This window comes from Naegleria gruberi (assembly GCF_000004985.1).
Source record: "Naegleria gruberi genomic scaffold NAEGRscaffold_11, whole genome shotgun sequence".
In the NCBI taxonomy this organism is placed as follows: domain Eukaryota; phylum Heterolobosea; class Eutetramitea; order Acrasida; family Naegleriidae; genus Naegleria; species Naegleria gruberi.
Window position 1 is genome coordinate 528,432 of NW_003163316.1, and position 19,709 is coordinate 548,140.

Sequence of the window (19,709 nt, forward strand, 5' to 3'; positions counted from 1 at the left end):
AGTAATTAATGAAACGAATTTGGCAATTAAATAATAAATTTATTTTCAAATTACCAATTTTAAGAAATCTTTTAAAAAATTATTTACAAGAATTCTTAATATAAGGTCCAGAATATTCAATAGTTGGTTGTCTCAACATTTGAGAAGTGGATCCAACAACATATAAATAATATTCAATAAAACATTGAATCATGCTCAATGCACCACAATCCAATGGATCAACCTTGATTGAAATTTCATATTGAACTGGTCCCATACTCAATTGATCCTTTGTAACAAGGAATTGAACCCAAGGAGTGAAAGAAATTGATTTACCAGTCTCTGCAACAATATGCTTGGTCTTTTTCTCTCTAACTTGCAAGATGAAATTCTTGGCATAGATGGCAGGAGAGGCCAAAATTGTGACATATTGAGGTTCAGCAACATTGACAGTATAAACATCAGCTTGCAATGAACCAATACTAGCAACCATGAAACTAGTATCCAATTTACCAGCAGCAGATAATTCCATAGCTCTTGACTTGGAATAATCTTCAAAAAGTGGCCATTGAACAGTTGTTTTAGAATCCCAAGCAACTTTGAGTGAAGTTTGAATATTACCCTTGGAATCAACATAATCTCCATTATCATTCTTTTGATAATTATGAATACCCATCATACCAAGAGGACCCAAAGGACCTAATGGACCCAAAGGACTGTAATTGTACAATTATAATTATATTGTAAAAATTTCAATATAGTTACAATATCAACTTACCCCAAAGGACCCAAAACAGACCAAACACCCAAACCTTGCATGTGCTTGGTAAGATCATTAATCAAAGGCATTACCTTATAGTAAGCATCACCCAAAGGTCCAGCATTTGAAAGTGGATTTTGAACATTGTCAGTCATTAAAAATTTAAAACTATCCAAACTTGAACTACCCATGATTTGTTTAGTAAAATCTTGCATAATTTTAACAACACCGTTAGGACTAGGAATCTCGTGTGAAAGTGGTCCCAAAGAAGCCAATGGTCTATCAAAATTAATTTTAAATTTAATTTTTAAAAATGGTCAATTCACACACATTTCAATAATTTAATTCCACCCGATTGTAATCCACAAAGATAAACTTACCCAGATGCACCCAAAGGACCAGCCCATCCCAAACAACTCATAGCATTAATATATAAATCACATGTTCCAGTAGGTCCTGGACAAACCTTTGGTGCAGGTGAAACAAAACTTCCATAAAAAGTTCCAGAAAGTGAGGCAATAGAATCGGAAGAAGTGTAACGGTAACATGTTTTAGATGCGGACAAGGGGTTTCTTGATCTTGCTTGATGACTTGGAAGTGTCAAGCAAGCTATCAATAAGAAAACTGCTAAAATGTAGACAGTGGCAGTTGACATTTTTTTTTAAGATGATGTTTCAGGTTTGACATGAAGTAGCCACCTTCATTTGGAGCGATTTCCATTACAGAAATTGGTTTTTTCGCGTTTTTTCAAAGTGTGTCACCAACAACAAAGCGAATAACCCTTTCGAACAGTAAATACGAATCATTCTGTTGTAAAGTGAATTTGATTCCTCTGATGTGCACTCTCAACTGTTACCCCTGTTGTATCGAATATTAATATTGGACTATACATATTGTTTAATTATTTGTAAAGGAGTATTAAAAAAATGCGAAATCTTCTCTTCATTCCATTAGCATCAAAACAAGGCACAGTTAGTGATAGTGATCAGAAGAACAATGAATTCATCATTCAATCATGTGAATGGTCGCTCTCCCTTGTAAATTATCGGAACGGAAGAGATTTGATGAAAAATCATATTGATCAAGAATTAATTCCCGAATTTACAAATGATGAAACTCTTGAGGTAAGCTTAATAAAATTTAAGTATATATGTAATGATGGTTGTATGGTGATGATGATGATGGTGGTTAGAAAAGTCAATATGAAAATATTAAATTTAATCATGATGGAATTTCAAATACGGTTCATATGATTTTGTATGATGATCATCATAACCATGATGTTGATCATCGGATTGGAAATCCATATTATAGATTTGAAGAGTTGAAACAATTGTGGATTGGAAATTCCGATTGGAAGATGGAATGTAAGATTAAAGTAAATAGTAAGAATCAGAGAGCAATGTTTTTGGTATTTGAAGGTGTGGACACAGTCGCAGATATCAAGATAAAAAGAAATGATAATGGACAAGTAGTTGTATTGGAAAAACAGGTAGATAATATGTTTCAATACTATGCATTGGATGTTTCTAAATGCTTGAGTGGATGTGATGAGTTTTCCATTGAGGTTTTATTGAAATCAGCTCTACAGGAATGCAGGGAACGATTGCAAAGACATTATGAAGAGGAACAGTATGAAATTCCTTGCCCTTCCTACACTCGAGATTTCCACACAAGAGGAAGGAATTTTCTGAGAAAGGAGGGATGTTCATTTGGATGGGATTGGGCTCCTTGTTTTGCCACTTCTGGCCTTCACAGACCTTGTTACTTGGTTGTTTCATCCAATGAAGTGGAATATTCCTCTTTCATTAAGGATGTGGCTGTATTTCAGAGGGATTTTAAATTTAATAGAGTTGGATCTGTGACTTGTGAATCTCTGAATGCAAATGTAAAAGTTTACTTGCACGGAAATTATTTGAATTATCAGGATTTGAGAAAGGATATCAATTCCATTCAATGGAAATTGCATAAGGAAGGTTTCGAATTAACTAATACAGTAACTGAATGGATGATTTCAAAAGATGAAGAGTTGGAAAATACTTTTATTATAACCTTTGCAATTGAATCTTTGAAAGATGTTGAATTGTGGTATCCTAATGGTTATGGATCTCAAGCACTGTACAATTTTGAAATAATAATTGATGGACCAAATGCTCAATCCAAATCCACCAATCTCGGATTTAGAAAAGTAGAGTTGGATACTTCTAAAGATGAATTTGGAGAGAAATTCCAATTCAAAGTAAATGAAATTCCCATCTATGCCAAGGGAAGTAACTGGATTCCTACCGACTGTTTCTCTTCACGTTCCATGAAAGGAAAAGATCACCTGGAATTCCTCTTGAAGAGTGCACACGATTGCCACATGAATTGTATGAGAGTTTGGGGAGGTGGTCAATATGAATCAGAGCATTTCTATAACTTGTGCGATAAGTATGGTATTCTGTTGTGGCATGACTTGATGTTTGCATGTTCTCTGTATCCATCTTCTCCTGAGTTTCTGGAGACTTGTCGTGTAGAGGCAGTTCAACAATTGAGAAGATTACAGCATCATCCATGCATTGCTCTGTATGCAGGAAATAACGAGAATGAGGAAGCTCTCCTTTCTTGGCCAGAATGTATTGAATCTCCTCACAAACAACGACTCTTTGTCGATTATCATAAGCTCTATTATGATACTCTGCATAGAGTAGTATCGAAGGAGGATAACTCGAGACCTTATTGGCCTAGCAGCCCATCGAATGGTATCATGAAGTATGGCAATCCTCAAGATCTCACTAGAGGTGACGCTCATTATTGGAGGGTGTGGCACGGAGGAAAATCATTTGATAATTATCTCACTGTAACTCCAAGATTTAGTTCAGAATTTGGATTTCAATCATTGCCAAGTTATGAATCTTTAATTCCATTCATTAATGATCCCAACTCGCTAGATCAATCACAAGATGCTAACATCTCCTCTCCAGTGATGGAATTCAGACAGAGAAGCTATATGGTAGGAAATAAGTGTATTTTGGAACATGTATCTAGAGAATTTAGATTCCCAAAGAGCTTCAAAGAACTGGTGTACATTTCTCAAATCTTACAAGGTCTCTCTATCAAGACAGCATGTGAACACTGGAGAAGACAAAGCAAGATTTGTTCTGGTGTCTTGTATTGGCAATTGAATGATGCTTGGGTTGGAAACTCTTGGTCAAGTTTGGAGTGGAACGGAAAGTGGAAACTTTTACAATATTATGCAAGAGATTTTCTAGCACCTTCACTATTGTCTTGTGTGGAAAATAAGGAGAATGCTTGTCTGGATATTTGGTTCACTACAGATTCATTACAATCCCTGAAATTGAGCAAGTTAACAATTGAATTGATTTCCTTTGGGAATGGTACACAATTACTCAAAAAGGTAATTGATATTGAGAAGCAAGTTGCAGAAGCATCTAGCCAAATAATTTATTCGCTAGACATTAAGGAAGTTGAAAAGAGTAGAACTAAAGGATTTTTGAAATTCAAATTGGATGTAACAGGTCAAGAATCAATTGCCAATTACCATTTCCTGACAGAGTTGAAAAAGGCCACTCTCAACTATAGTCCTGTGCGTGTTGCATCTCTTGTGGAGGACGATACCAATACCTTTCTGGAAATGGAATTGGAATGTGGATCTACTGCACCATCGTTATTTACCTACATTGTTATTGAGAATGACAGTCAAGATACCACCTCTAAAACCTCTCTCGAATTTGATTTGGATCATTTGAGTGATAATGGTTTCCATCTTATGCCAGGAGAAGTGAAGAAGATTACCATTCACAAGAGACCTAGTTGGAGAGGCACCTCGTCTCAATACGCACCACTCATTCATATTATGAATTTGAGAGATAGTTATTAACAGACTGTCATGTATGTACATTACAAATAAATTTAAATGAATAAATTAAATTTATTCCTTTTCAGCAGCTGCTTTTTGTTGAGATTCAAACCAAATATCTGTTAAATTTTGTGAAACAAATTCAAAAACTGAAAACATGATACCAGTTGATAGTGTCACCCACATAACTCTAGGAGTGATACCTTTGAAAAATCCTCTCCAACCATCATCTTGTTTAATCTTTCTGAACATGGCAACAAAGCCACCCTTAAATGTTGTCGAGGTTTGTAATCTAGTCTTGATGACATCAATTGGATTACTCAGTGAGGCAGCCATAGCACCTGCAGTACCACCAACAACTATCGACTCTGAAAAGGTTAATTTCTGAGCAGATTTTAAGGATTCTTGTGGGTCTTTAAGTGTTGAATTTTTCAAATCATCTCTGTATTGATCCATCTTTCTATTTAAAATTGAATTTTTCAATACTTCATAAATTAAAAATTGAGTCATACTGTATGGAATATCTCTGACCATTGTTGCAGAATAACCTCTAAATAATCCACGAATTCCCTCACTCCTAGCAACTTGATAAAAAGTTTTAAGTGTAGATTGTGAATATTGTGCAGATGAAAGTGAATTTGTTTGAAATCTACATTTTATCAATTCAGATGGCACAAAAACCAAAGATCCCATAAACTCTGCTGAACTACCTGCCAACATGTACGCAAAATTTTTATGTTCTCTCAAGAATTCTGAATTCTCCAAAAGTAATCTCTTCATTGATTCATAAGTTCCAAAATAGATAGCTCCTGCAGGTAAACTCCCATAAAGCGTTGGTACCCATCCTCTAAAAAGTCCTCTCCTTCCCTCAGTCTTTGCAATTGTAATAAAAGCATCCAAAGTATTCTTATAAACAAATCTATTAGAAGTTGATAAATCTCCAACAAATTGTTGTCTAGTTTTCACTGTATCCAATGGTTGTAACAATGTATCTGAAACTATAGATGCAATAGATCCAGAAATAAAATCAATAGCACGTAATCTCTCTCTCTTGGTTGTTGATTGTAAATTACTTAATTCCTTATCATCTTGTTCATCTAAATCCGATTGTTCTTGTTGTTGAATCATGTAGGGATGAGGTGGAAGAAATGCATGATGTTGAGCATGATGATGATGTGGATTATTTGAATTATTAGGATTATTAGGATTTGATAATAATGAATTATTATTAATATTATTTGTAATATTCATATTATTAATATTATTAATATTATTATTGGTAGTGGTGGAGGAGGAGGTATTAGGAGAAGAGGAAGGAGAAGATAATTGGGAATTTGTGGTGGTCATTGGAGAATTAGGCACTAAAGATGATAATTTAGAATTTAATATAATATTTAAATTAAATGATGATGTAATAGATAGTATAATAATATTATATCAATGATTATTATAAATTATATATTGTTATTATTATATGAAACTCTATTCGGGACGACGGCTTTTACTTTCGGAGGAGTTTTTTCCTCTTTTTTTGGATTCAATGAAAATAACGACTCGAAATTCACACACTCTCTAGAAAGAGATTGGAATTGATTGGGTTAGAGGGAGAAACAGAAGGTGAATAGATAATGGAAGAAATTAATAATGAATGTATGAATATATATTGAATGAATGTGTTAAACTTTATTGTCGGATGGAGTTTCATAGAGGGATGATGATGAGGAATCAACAATTCCCATGGCAGTAGCATCTTCTTGAGTTGAATTGGAGTTTTGATGATGATTTTCATCAAGTATTTGAATGCTCTGGGAAGAACCAATGTTGTTGGTAGTGTAGTGGCTGTGTGGTGGTGATATTGGAATTGTTTGTTGTTGGAATGGTATTAAGCTCAGTGTCCTTATCATTATCTGCTGCTGGAGTGACAACAATGATTGGAGTGCCACCTGGTGAGGTGTTATGGAGTGGTGTTGGAGTGGTTGGAGTTTGAGAGGGTTGGACTGTGTGTCCATTGATGTGACCATGACCATTTAAGGTTGTAGATGGTGGAATAGTTGCTAAATTACTATTCGAGGATTTGGTAAGGGCCTTTGCTTTTTGAATGGCCTGAAGTGAAACTGAATTCTTCTTAACAATCTCAAACCATTCCTTATATTCGGCAGTGAGCTGGAGACGACGGAAGGTATCTCTCAAATTCTTCACAACCTCTGAAATGACAATATCCAAATCATTGACAAAATATTCGCTCTTGAGATAGTCATCAGTGAAGAAATCCTTGGCAGCCCACTTGTTGAAAATAGTCTTAGAAAAACTTGACAAATTGACAGTCATTGGAGCATTATCAGGAATGTATGTGTTGTAAATGTTTTCTCTGAGTTCTGTTGTGGCCTTGGCAATTTCTTCCTCTGTTAAATTTTGTTTCAATAGTGGACGATAGAATGGGCGATCTGAGGATGGTGATTTACCAGTTATGGATCTAGGACGAGCTACAGCCATGAATAATTGAGTATAGACCTTTTCCATATCACTGATAAATGCAAGATTTTCAATGGAGAATTCAGTTTTAGCGTATTGTCTAATGAGTTCAAATCCCTTCTCATCAATGAATAATCTGGCCAATTCATCTCCCAACAAGTCAAGATATGGAGAGTTTCTAATTGTTCTAAATTTGATAATTTCACCTGCATCAAGTTCAATACTTGTTTCTTTAAGGTTATCATCATTGTGATCGGCATATCTATCGAACAAAAATCCAATTCCTTCAGCACACTGATTACTCAAACGAATTCTCTCATAGAGTGTCATGAGACAAATGAATCCACCACCAGAGGCCATCAGTTCCAAAAAGATGGCGATCAATTCAAGTGGCAATGCAACAAATGTGGCCAAAATGACAGAAGGAGCATAGGTATTGGAGAGGAGAACGACCATATCGTCAGTTCTGGACATGGCAATGGATCTAACCACACCCATAGAAACATAAAAGACAATTGAAATGATGTGAACAAGCATTTCCAATCTATAGTAGAGTCTGTCATTTCTCACAAAGTATGCCTTCAATTTACAGCCTAATATGAGTTTCTTATTGGCCACTATATCAATACTAAAGGCAACAATTACCAAGAAGACTGCAAATGCAACCAATAAGCCACCAATTGCTTGAATGGCAATCAAAACATTCGGAGCTGGAACAGTAAAAAGGAGAGGAATAATGATCGAGTAGATAATAATCAAGACAATAGCCATAAAGGTTACTGTGAAAATCTTGACCTTCTTGGATCTAGCCCAACGGAATGTTAACTGCTTAGCTTTTTCTGAAGTATTGAGTGAGCTGGCATCGGATCCCTTTCTCTCTCCAATTGGTTTGTCATTAGACCCTGAACTTGAAGGAGAGTTATTGAGTTGAGCAAGGGATGAAGATCCACTTGATTGATTCTTCCTCTCAAATGATTCACGTTTCAGTTTGTTGTACATTTCAGCATAGACCTTTCTCTTATAAAAGAAGAAGAGAGTATTCATAAAATAGATCAGATAAGATCCACTGAGTAAACCAAATGTTATGAATGTAAATATCATGAGCAAGTATTCTTCTCCCCAAAACGATTGCAACAAAACTCTACAAAAATTAATAACAACCTGGAAGAGTACAAGGTATGGCAAATATCCTCTCGAAGCTCTAGGTTCAGTTTTCCTGAAATAAATTAAAAAGAAGAGAATAATCAATCCAGTGATTCCATTCACAACTACAACCAATGTAGAGATGGCATAGTTGGCACTGACAACTCTTCTCTGCATGGTCAGTGTTGGATCTTCAAGATCAGAATTTAGGGAAACAGTATCTTCAAAAAATACATTGCTATCTCCAAAGATTACATTCGTTGGAAGTGGAAATTGAACTTGAGAATTTTTAGAAGCATAAACCTTGAATTCGAATTGAGTTCCCAAATTCGAAACCAATAATTCACTTAGCGTTGGAACACTTTCAACCCTATCACCCTCATCCATTGGATGTTCCAATGCAGAACGAAGTAAATCCTCCAATTTCGCCTGCACAGTAAACTCAGTACCAAAGAATGCCTTTCTTATTCTCACCGGTTTAATATAGACATAGTCAGTGAGTGGATTTTTCATTTGTGGTTCATTAATAATAATACCATCATTCATTCCAATATTTGTTGTGGAATTGATAACCAATTGCTGACCTACGAGGGCAATTCTTCTGACCTCTCCTGCCTCAACATTGACTGTACTACTATCTTCAGCAATACCTCTAATACCTCTACTATTATTATTAGTATTATTATCATTATTAGATGTATTATTCATGGTGAGAGAAGTAGAAGTAGATGATTCTGTCGTATTAAAATCAATATCTGTAAATAATTCAAAATAGAGTGGAGCCAATCGAGGTTGATAAGCCATTGCCCACAAATTAGTTTCATAAAAAGTCGAATTATTAATGATATTGATGGACAATCCAAAGAGTGTTTGTCTCAGAATGTTGGCTGTAACTGTAATCATTGTAACTTCAATGCTGGTTGGACAATCAACGATGGTACCTGCTGGAGTGGTCCTTTTTTGCATATCCGTGAGTGAACCTAATAGTTTCCAATTTCCGTAAACATTTGGAAGAAACTTGTATTCGTGGCTTGAGGTGAGTTTGTTGTATGTTTCTATTGGCATTCGACAATTACTCGCAAAATTGGTCAGTGGAGAAGCCTGTATTATTATTGTTTGATGCCATACTATTAAAAGAAGAAGAAGAAATAATGATGATGAAAATGTATTCGAAATGTTTCGAACAAAATTATGCCTGCTCATTGTATGTGCTGGCTTGTGGGGCGTGAACTATTTTGATGATAACGTTTTTTTAAAGTGAGACTTGAAAGGTGGATAACAAGTCTTGATGGTTGGACGAAAACGTATGAAATTGGTATGTATCGAATAAAACTCCTTATTAAAAATACAAGTCTTCGTATCCGATGGCCGATGTTATTCTTGTTGTTAAATTTAACCACAGTTACTTTAATTACTCAAACAGTAAAGTTATTGTTTATCTGCTGTTTTGCAAAGGTTAATTGTTGATGATGAGAAATGAGAGCTTTCGAATATCTTGTGGGATTTTTTAATTAATGCATGCAGGGTTTCGGCAAAGTTGCTATTATATTTCAACACATGACAAGAATAAAGTTGTATTGTGCCCAACAACATAAATATTAAAATGGAACCTATTCACGTTTTCTGAAACATTTAAAATTAGGTTGTTGCCATATTCGAAATGAAAGGAAAATAGTGTTGAACGGTGAACGACTAAGAATCATGTTTGGTCTTTGTTAAGTTATTATCTCAAATATTCAAATAAATTGTAAATATTTAAATTTTTAACCTTTCTTTAATATTGAACTTTAGAATTAATATTATCCTGAAAGATGACATTTTGTTGAAATTGACACAATGAAACTGAACTCTTTTGAACAGTGGCAAAAAAGAAGAACTGGTTCCTTTTGTAAAGATTACATGTAAATATTTCAATTTATTTAAACATTACAAGTATACTTGAAATCAGAATATCTCTCACATCTCAACAAACCAGTACTGCTGCCATAATATCCTCCAACAGGTTTCTTACAACCAGAATCCTTATAAGTAGTGGTTGTAAAATAGGAATTAGTACAAGTGGTAGTTGAGTATTCACCAGAGAATGAATTTGCAACTGGACCACATGAATTAATTCGTTGACCCTTAGCACTGACAACATTAATTGGAGCAAGTTTATCAACATCACAACTGGAAGCATAATCACCCCATGGATAGCTGAGTCTCCACAACATGTCATCTGGAATATCAATAACCAATGGTCCACAAGCTGTCAAGGTAGATTCAGTGGCAGTGTTAACACATCCCTTAACTTTGACATTTCTAGTGGAATCACATCTTCCACATCCCTTAGTACAGAGTGATTGGACTATTCCATAATCACCATTACAAACTGAGTTTGACCAACCATACTTTTCCCTGTAACACATACTGGTAGCATGGAACAATTCGACAGTATTCAAATCTTTAATGAGACAGCCAGGACGAAGGAATTTATAGATCTGAACAAAGTTTCCCTTTCTATTGACTGGAACAGCCAATGAAAAGCTGCTCAAACAAATAATGCAACAGAGGAGAGCAAGGAGAGAAATTGCCTTGTGGATGCTATTGGAGGTGAACATTTTTTAGAGATGATATGGTGGGATATTTGCAGTAAATTCGCTTAAAATCTATTTTGATACAGTAGTGGGCAGTTTGTTACAATGAATTGTTGTTGTTCCGTACCTTCCTTTGAAATTATCCAATAAATTGTTTCACAATTTCACAAACATTTCTATGTTACTCTTGAATGAAATGATTGAGACGATACATCTCAATTCAAATATCAAGCAATCAGATAACATATATCAAATAACTGGCATCCAATAAGTGAAGATATTCTATCTGATTGCTTGATTGTGGAGCGCAAGTTTTTTAGAAGAGATAAGTAGTGCCATTACTGTGTCTTGTACGGTATCGATTTGTATTACTCACACCTTACTATAAAGCAATCAGAACTTTGGCTCAATGCCCTTAATAATTTTCATCAATCGATCGTGAGTAACATGATAAAGTTTGGAAGAAAAAGAAAATTTGTCTTTTTACCCATCAATGAGTAAACTTTGAAGTAAACATATGAATCAAAGAATTTCTTACACACTAATTATACCGGCCCAATTAACCCGAACCTCTTGATCTAAGGCATCGAACATATTTAAGATATTTATAATACTATTAATATATTATCATGTACCATTTAAATTCAATAAACAATAGTGCTATCGTTCGCACTCTTAGGACAAAAAAAAATTCTGTACATTTGCTATCCGTCCGTAATGATTCTTCATCGGATACACAAACTAGCGAAAAGTGGATGTCGAGTAATTGGCGATGATGATAGTGTCATTGAAGTAGACACAAAATTTGGAGAATTATAATTCATCAAAAAAACAACAATATACCTATATAATACAATATGATTTATTGGATCCGAACATTATATGTGCTCATCATGGCATTCCTGTTTGATGATTATTATGAAAAGAATAGTCTTCCATATGATGCCGACCACATTTATGAAATGAGAGTTTTACCATACGATTTGGATATGAACTTTCACCTTAACAATGCTCAATATCTTTCCTTCATGGAACACGCCAGATTTGATATGATTTTGAAACATGCCAATGTTTTTAATAGATGTAGAAGAAAGGGCTATGGATGGGTTGTTGCTGGAGTTAGTTTCCAATTTAGAAGAAGTGCCAATTTATTTGATAAGGTCAGAATTGTAACCAATGTGTAAGTATTCATAATTCATTGTTTATTCATTGTTTATTAAGCTGTGGTGCCGATGAGAAATGGTTATACGTACAACAAAACTTTTATGTTGGTAAGAGATTTATCGGCAGAGGTATTGTGAGAATGTGCACATTTGATAAGAATGGTGCTGTTTCGACTGCCAGATACTTTAAGGACATTTTACATGTTGATATTGAAACTGCTGATCCAAAATTCAGAATGACTAAGGATGATTATGCCAAATTTGTTAATGCTGATTATTCAATTTCTGCCAGTGGTGACACTAGAGATGATATCATGACCAGAGTCAGCAGTTTTGTTTTCCATGACGAAACTTTGAAGGAAAAATAAATTGAATATTAAAATATTCAATATGTAAAGGAGCAATTTTATACAAGGAAATAAAGTTACAATTTCTACTTTTTATAGTAATTGGAATAAAAGTGGAGGGCAAGAATTAATTTAGCATCTGGCGTGATTCTTGGTGCCTCATCAATTGGAATAACTCTCAGAGTTATAAACTCGTTTTCATTCTCTGAACCTGTGAATTTACCTTTGAGTGAATTCAATTCCTCTCTAGAGATTGAAGTCTTGTAAAGGAAGAATCTCATAAATTCATCACTACCACCAGGACTCAAATAATGACCTGGGAATGGAGAGCCACTTCCAAAGCATAATTCTGTCAAATCTACAAGTTCAGTATCTTTAATTTCAATTCCAGTTTCTAATAAATTAATTAATAATACATTCACCAGTGAAATTGAAAATATTTGAATAATTATTTAAATAGTTGGGATTAATTTAACACATACCTTCTTTTACTTCCTTTGCAGCAACACCAGAAAAATTTCCATTATCATCAAGAGAACCAGCTGGTAATTCAACAGATTTCAAAGTACCAATCGGAATTCTTGGTTGTTGCACTAACAGTAAATATTCCTTTCCTTCACATTCCAACACTATAAGAATTCCAACAGATCCTCCTCTATGTAAATCATTTCGAATGGTTCATAAATATTTACGGATTAAACCTACCTAGCAAATACAATTCCTGGTAATGGAACTAACTCTTCTTCATTTTGTGTAACAATTTTGGTATAGGTAGCTGATGTATTACTGGATCCATGTTTGGAGAGTGGTGTTCCAACTTGAACAGTCTTTTGAACTGTTCTAATTACCTTGATGAAAATATTAACTTTAAACTTTACAAAACCAATTTGAAATCTTGTTCCGAATGTATCAATAGATTGTATTTCAATGTCCTTAATGAAGAGATCTTTCCACTCTGCACCTGGAGCAATTAATTCGGGATTAGGTGTCGAATGTAAAGATCTGTAATCTTCAATTGATTTCTTCATATTGACGAGCCAATTATTAAATTGTGGACTCGCAATGATATTCTCAATTTTTGTACATGCTTTAACTTCTAATTGACTGTCCATTTTCACCATTACTCTTTGATCATTAATATCCACATATTGTGCTACATTGTAATTTCTTCTAATGTTAGAAAATCCACCCATCCCATGTTGTGATGATGAAAATAATTTGCAATATGAAGATTTAATTAATGATGATGTATTCTTTGATAGATTGTGAATAACGGATGCACAACTTGTTCTGGAAAGAAAACGAGACATTTTTTATGATGAGTGAAACATGATAAACAGTTGATACAATGTAGTGTGGATAGGAATGTGCGATTTGTTATTGTAATAATAATGAATACATTACAGATTGGATTATTACCAATCAAAAAAGCCATTCAATAGAGGATATTCCAATTGTTGAGACTGAGAAGTAAATTGATTAATTTGAGAATAATCCAATGGCTTCATGGTTTGGTTTCTGAGCTGATACCCTCTTAGATAGGAATCAATGCAACAATCAATTTCATTAACGTGCTCGAGTTCTTCTGTTTCAAAGGTTGTGGATTTCTTATGGGAATCAAATAGGTTGTGTAGTAATTTCAATTGGTTCAGATTGTTTACAATGAATTCTAAATATTCTTGGTTTGGAGTACAAGATACTACAATACCATTATCTTTAACTGTTTTGATGAAATCCATTCGTGCACCATTATCTGATTGAAATTTCCATGGTATAATTCTTTCATGCTTTACCAATTTCATCCTATCGAGAATATAGACAAGAGTTGGATGTGTTTGAGTGAAATCATCTTCAATACTCAACTCTTTCAATAAATACTTGATAAAGTGATGACAATTACAGGAGAGCTTGGCAAATTGTTTGTAGCTGTTCCAATAAGTACACACTGTTGCAATAGTTGTGATTGCATTCTTTACATTTTCTCTGCCTCTAATTGTATGATATTGGTAACACATTACAGCGGATGCAGCTCTAAACATGTCACATTTTAATTTGACAAAACTTGAATCGTTCCAATCTATCTTGTAAGGTCCAATAATAATAAAAGGATGATTGACTCCTATTAAATTCCCTCTAAACAAAGTATTGGTAATTAACTTTTTACAAGGATATTCTAATTGTGAAACTCCTATCCAAATATTTAAAAAATAGGCTTCATCAGTTGCAGAACAGGAATGTTCGATGACACTGTCAGCCATATCAATTTTCACTTGTTCTTCCATCATCATTATGTTATTTTCAATATTTGACGAAGGACTATTTACTAGATTCAAATTATTGTTATTATTTTCACAATTCCGTAATTGATGATTACTTGTAATATGAATATCCACCATTTGTTTTCCAATACTCTCCACATTCATCACATGTTTTAGAAATAATTCTTCATTCACCAAATATTCAATAATTTGCAAATTGGATGATGGTAATGTTTTCCTCTTCTTCCTCCTAATATTTTCCATTCTCTTCTTTACCTCTTCCGACATTTTATCTTCTCCTCTCGAAGAATCCAATTGTTCGCGTCGTTCTTCCATCAATACATTTTTTTAAATAATTATTTAAATTATCATCAAATGATGTTGAAATAATTCATTAGGCCATTACGCATAAGAGGTTGAACTTGTAGATGAAATTGGCGCCAAAAATTGGAACCAACAACAACCTTAAAAAATGGAACAACCCGAATGTTCCATCCCGACCTCAGCTACAACAATTCAACAGTTACCGAGACCACCATCGGTTATGGACGATGATGAGGATATAGAGTTTGAGGTTTTTAATGTACCTAAAAAAACAAGTAATGAAAATTTAGGGACATTTAATGATAATAACAATATATCGGAACAAGTAATAGTGGATAGGATACCTAGGAGTAATAGTAAAAGTTCATATTCTTCTTCACAACCTCCTGTGGATGGTGTTGCTGACGATGTTGAAAATGAGGATCAAATTGAAATTGAAACAACAGGAAGCAGTACCGGGAGTCATGCAAGTACGATTAAATATGAAAATGATAAACATGCACAAGTAATGGCTCACAGTGAGCAACAATTCATGACTGCCTCAGCAACAATTATAAAAACAAATGAATTCGATCATTTATTCGAACATTCGGCTCGAGAAACGGAAAAGGAAAGAAAAAAAAAAGACAGAAGAATTATTGGACATTTAGTGAGGAAGAGAGTTGAAAATTTTTTAAAGATATTTGATGCATATGGTGAAGGGATTGATGGTCCTCAAATCCGAAGAAAGACAGTGATGGGGTCTTTCGTCTCTGTAATTATGAGGTTTATTGTAATAGTATTAATTGCTTGGAAAATGTATAAGGTATTGAGTATGACTAGGTCTGAAGATATTGGCGATATAATATCTATAAATTATAATAGATCTGGATCAATGTATTTTATGGATATTCCAACATTACAAATGAATGTCTCGAGTAAGATTTTGTTTTTTGAGAGGGCTGAGGACGGTCCTTCGTTACAGAGGATTGACATCATTGATATGTATGGATTGGAAAAGACATTTTCAACATTGAGTCCAAGTGAGAGTTTTACTCTGCGGAAACCCTTAACGAAATCAATTTTTGGAAATGCTAATATTGGATTGAATTCTTTTTTTCCTAGAAATAGAGATGCTGAAACAGGATTTGACTCGGTGAATACTTTTTCAACAAAAACGTCTACAGTTTCTTCAATTCTGGATCCTGCTGAGGCATTATATATTCAATCAAATCAGGATAAGGATTTTATTGAGCATACAGTTCATTTATATTTGAGATTTTTGGATAATTTGAGAGGAATCAAACCTTGTCAACTTCAGATTGGAATGATAAACTCTGGTATTCTTGCGCTATTGGAAGATGTTGATGAGTATGGAAATATAATTTTTGAACATCAATTACAGTCACACGAGGATGTTTATTTTGCAACTGATTCTTCCACTTGGGCAATGTCAAATATTATCCCTAATGAGACAGAGAGAGCTTCTCCTAAAGTACTGAGTGAAGGCATTTCCAATAGCCAATTTTACCTCACAACAAACTTTACAACATCGAACTTGGTTTCCTTTCTTCAGAAAAAATCAGTCAATGGAAATTTGAGAAATATTGCCCAGATATTTCTCGATAGAGGGATATCTTTGCCTCTCTTTAACGAATGGACCTTTATAATTAATTACATGAACAACTTTGTATATACTAGTAACAAGCTTATTTGTGACGATTACGAGCAAGATATAGATGAAAGCTCTCAAACCAACCCTAGGTTAATTCTCAATAACTCCTTCATTCGAAAAAAATTATTTCCAACAGATGTCAGAATTATTTCCAATAATTTGGGAGAGAATGATACTACTGTATTGGGATTTGTTAAAGGTGATTTATCACAACAGCCACCATTCTACATGATTATTGCAGGATTTTCAGGACATTCAGAGGTTGTAACTGTTTCAAGTATGGAAATAACTCAAGGTAATAATAACACAGATGATTATAGAGCTGTGTTATTCAATGTTGAAAGATCCACATCAATTCCATTTGCAGATGTTGATATTTATGCACCTGATGATTTTCAAGAGCAGGTAGCAAATTATCAAACACTAACTAATTTACCAAAAGCTTTACCAATCAATTGGATACAACAAGGTTTGTGGAAGTGCTCCCCCGAAAAGTATGGAGATGGTTTTTGTGATTGCGACTGTGGCTTTGTCAACGATACACTCACAGTAAGGGACATTGATTGCAATACTATACTTCCGAACCTTTTCAACTCTGAAAATCCAATCTCTAAATTATCCAAAGTATCATGTACCTCTAAGGGATTACTGTGCTCAAATAGTGGCCAGTGCATTTCACCTTCTTTCATCCAAGGTAGTAAACCATGCCTGTATAAGGCATCAACATTTGGACAAAAGAAGGTAACAGGATTTTTTGGAACAACAAACGATTTTTACAAATCTGGTGGAGGAAAATACTGCTCTGAATGTGAAGGTTACAATATCAATAATGAACAATCTACATACAGCAGCCACAACTCGAGATTTATGTGCCAAGTTGCCCCAAAAGGATATGTTTTTGGCATTGATTATTTGAAGAAAATAGAGTCTGATACAAGTATTTGTTTTCCAATAAGAACCAAAGTAGGAGAAATGCCATTCCCTACCATTATTTCCCAATTTGAAGAACTTGCGATGGTGTCAATTAATCGGGGCATGAAAACAAAATTAATGAACGTTTCTGAAACAAGTTCAATTAACAGTGCCAAATATTTAAGCTCAAAGAATGAATTGTTTGGTTCTTCAGCTTTTAATATCCAAACCATTTGCATAGGAAAAGACCATGAGAAGTTAGCATCTTTCGGAAGAGTTGTCTCCTACAACCCCTTCTCTAAATCCCTAATAGTTTCAAAGGAATTTGGATTGGAATTTTCTCAACGGATAATACCCAGCTCTGTTCAATTTTATGTTGGAAAAACATTTTCAGAAGATGTGGTACTTGACAAGATAAATCAACAACCTCTCATGGTTCAAATTGAAAGTCTGGTAGATATGGGAAATTACCAACATTTGACATTGCAGAAGGCTGTTGACATCTCTATGAATTTGTACACCATTACTTTTATTAATGGAACTAGAATAACTATTGAAACCATAATGCCCTCAAAACAATCACCAACAGGTGGGCAAAAGTTTGTGGTGAGAAAATCTATCCACGACTTCTCCCTAATTCAAGAGTCTACCTTTTCAATTTTAACTATTACTAGTAACACCTCACTAGAAATTATAACCCAAACTGAATTGAAATCCTACTTTTCGATAGGTTCCATTATTGAGTTTTTCACCGAGGACATCTATGTTGGTTCCAGCTCTATTGATATTGAATATTTTCAGGAAAATTACAAGTTTAACATGTATGATCCTGGTGATAGATGGAAGTCTGTGAGCTACCAACCTTTGACTTCTTTGCAAATTGAGTATGCTTTATTTGTGGTTCCTATAAGGAAAACATTCAAAACATCTACTACTAGTGCTACCCCACTCGATTTATGTCCAAGAGAGCACTCTTTTCTTCTCAATTCATCATTTCCTGATTTTAAAATAGATCCTCAGAGACAACATTATTTCACATGCTCATTAGAGGCCACCAAGGATTGTACTGAATATCCTGAACAAGATTTTTGCCCATCAATATCATTTCTAGATGCAGAGCCTACATACAAGTTTGAATTTGATCATCTCTTTCAATTGAATAACAAGTGGAAAACTATGGGTAATTCACTAGAAAAAGACATTGCACTAGGTGGTGCAACAGAAGTTGAGTATAAATACTCATTCTCTCAGGAGTATCATTTTCAACATGATTCCAGTTCCAATGATGTTGATGCTGAATTTACCAAAGGGTTCAATGTGAATTCAAATTCTACATCCAATATATTCAATGGAAGATTGAACTTTTTAGGTAGGTCTCTTGATGATGCTGGAATACCTGCCCATTCTCCAATACTTGATTTTGAAGTGAAGATTGACCTGTCTCCGTTTTGTGGAGAAGATATTGTCAAGTATGGAGATGGCATTTTACAAGATATATTTTCTGGAATTTTGAAAGAAACAGGATCTTGGAGATATACCTTTCGAGAGAATGCTAAAAATGCAGAAGGAGCTCAACAATATGCTCGAAAGGTCTTCACCTCTCCTCTCACCATCAAGTGGGATCTTTCTACATTGGGAGAGTACAATACGAATGACAAACTAATTTTGAGTCCAGGATACGAATTCGATTTTAGAGCTACTCTGAGAGCTACAAGCGTATATTCCTCAGGATTTACTGGAAATGCTGACATTAAGGAGGTGAAATTATCAATTGATAGTACTAGTGTTTCCAAGACAGCTTTAGATTTTTCCAACAGAAATAAGCTTGTCTTGAATTATATTATTCAAATCGATCTTACCCAGAGTAATCAAGTCTTTCTCATTGCTGAATCATCAGTCTTGCTGGATTTAATGACTGATGTAGGTGGAGCTATGGGAGTGCTTTCACTTGGTGCATTATTCTTAAAATTCTGGCAAATGCTAGTTGGTCAGCCATCTGTCTTTTTGAGAGATGTTATTTTGGCAGATGAACGTAAGGAAGAACGAAGAAAAGCCTCTCCAACCTTCCTAGATAGAGTATCTTCATTACTATTTGGTAGGAAAAGGAGAAATAGAATTGCACACTTACATCCTCACTCTCAAGCTGCTTATGAATTGAAATAAACATTCCAAGCACCTCTCGCTCTATTAATTAGAAGAATTGATAATTCCTTAATATTATTATTTAATATTTTAAAAAACTGTAAAAAATTTCCACACAGA

At 34.3% G+C, this 19,709-nt stretch overlaps 9 protein-coding genes across 9 annotated transcripts; 3 read left to right on the forward strand and 6 right to left on the reverse strand.

Moving 5' to 3' along the window:
- Positions 1-21: 21 nt before the first annotated feature.
- NAEGRDRAFT_78911 (uncharacterized protein) lies at positions 22-1,394 on the reverse strand (the record flags this gene model as incomplete). The annotated part of the gene is made up of 3 exons (XM_002680094.1): positions 22-695; positions 758-1,018; positions 1,120-1,394. The coding sequence occupies 3 exons, from the start codon at positions 1,392-1,394 to the stop codon at positions 80-82; spliced, it is 1,152 nt and encodes a 383-aa protein (XP_002680140.1). The 3' UTR covers positions 22-79.
- Positions 1,395-1,988: 594 nt separating this feature from the next.
- On the forward strand, positions 1,989-4,619 carry NAEGRDRAFT_64838 (uncharacterized protein; the record flags this gene model as incomplete). Its single annotated transcript, XM_002679965.1, has 1 exon — positions 1,989-4,619. One exon carries the CDS (start codon positions 1,989-1,991, stop codon positions 4,617-4,619), a length of 2,631 nt encoding a protein of 876 aa, XP_002680011.1.
- A 96-nt stretch (positions 4,620-4,715) lies between these two features.
- On the reverse strand, positions 4,716-5,627 carry NAEGRDRAFT_2526 (uncharacterized protein; the record flags this gene model as incomplete). Its single annotated transcript, XM_002680095.1, has 1 exon — positions 4,716-5,627. A coding segment is annotated over one exon (912 nt), but the record flags the coding sequence as incomplete, so codon positions are not given.
- Positions 5,628-6,386: 759 nt separating this feature from the next.
- Positions 6,387-9,179, reverse strand: NAEGRDRAFT_64840 (uncharacterized protein; the record flags this gene model as incomplete). The annotated part of the gene is made up of 1 exon (XM_002680096.1): positions 6,387-9,179. The coding sequence occupies one exon, from the start codon at positions 9,177-9,179 to the stop codon at positions 6,387-6,389; it is 2,793 nt and encodes a 930-aa protein (XP_002680142.1).
- A 953-nt stretch (positions 9,180-10,132) lies between these two features.
- Positions 10,133-10,813, reverse strand: NAEGRDRAFT_64841 (uncharacterized protein; the record flags this gene model as incomplete). Its single annotated transcript, XM_002680097.1, has 1 exon — positions 10,133-10,813. One exon carries the CDS (start codon positions 10,811-10,813, stop codon positions 10,133-10,135), a length of 681 nt encoding a protein of 226 aa, XP_002680143.1.
- Positions 10,814-11,682: 869 nt separating this feature from the next.
- On the forward strand, positions 11,683-12,320 carry NAEGRDRAFT_64842 (uncharacterized protein; the record flags this gene model as incomplete). The annotated part of the gene is made up of 2 exons (XM_002679966.1): positions 11,683-11,969; positions 12,011-12,320. 2 exons carry the CDS (start codon positions 11,683-11,685, stop codon positions 12,318-12,320), a joined length of 597 nt encoding a protein of 198 aa, XP_002680012.1.
- A 65-nt stretch (positions 12,321-12,385) lies between these two features.
- NAEGRDRAFT_31803 (uncharacterized protein) lies at positions 12,386-13,327 on the reverse strand (the record flags this gene model as incomplete). The annotated part of the gene is made up of 4 exons (XM_002680098.1): positions 12,386-12,693; positions 12,782-12,954; positions 13,005-13,036; positions 13,136-13,327. 4 exons carry the CDS (start codon positions 13,325-13,327, stop codon positions 12,386-12,388), a joined length of 705 nt encoding a protein of 234 aa, XP_002680144.1.
- A 387-nt stretch (positions 13,328-13,714) lies between these two features.
- NAEGRDRAFT_64844 (uncharacterized protein) lies at positions 13,715-14,845 on the reverse strand (the record flags this gene model as incomplete). The annotated part of the gene is made up of 1 exon (XM_002680099.1): positions 13,715-14,845. The coding sequence occupies one exon, from the start codon at positions 14,843-14,845 to the stop codon at positions 13,715-13,717; it is 1,131 nt and encodes a 376-aa protein (XP_002680145.1).
- Positions 14,846-15,029: 184 nt separating this feature from the next.
- On the forward strand, positions 15,030-19,610 carry NAEGRDRAFT_64845 (uncharacterized protein; the record flags this gene model as incomplete). Its single annotated transcript, XM_002679967.1, has 1 exon — positions 15,030-19,610. The coding sequence occupies one exon, from the start codon at positions 15,030-15,032 to the stop codon at positions 19,608-19,610; it is 4,581 nt and encodes a 1,526-aa protein (XP_002680013.1).
- Between the last annotated feature and the right edge of the window lie 99 nt (positions 19,611-19,709).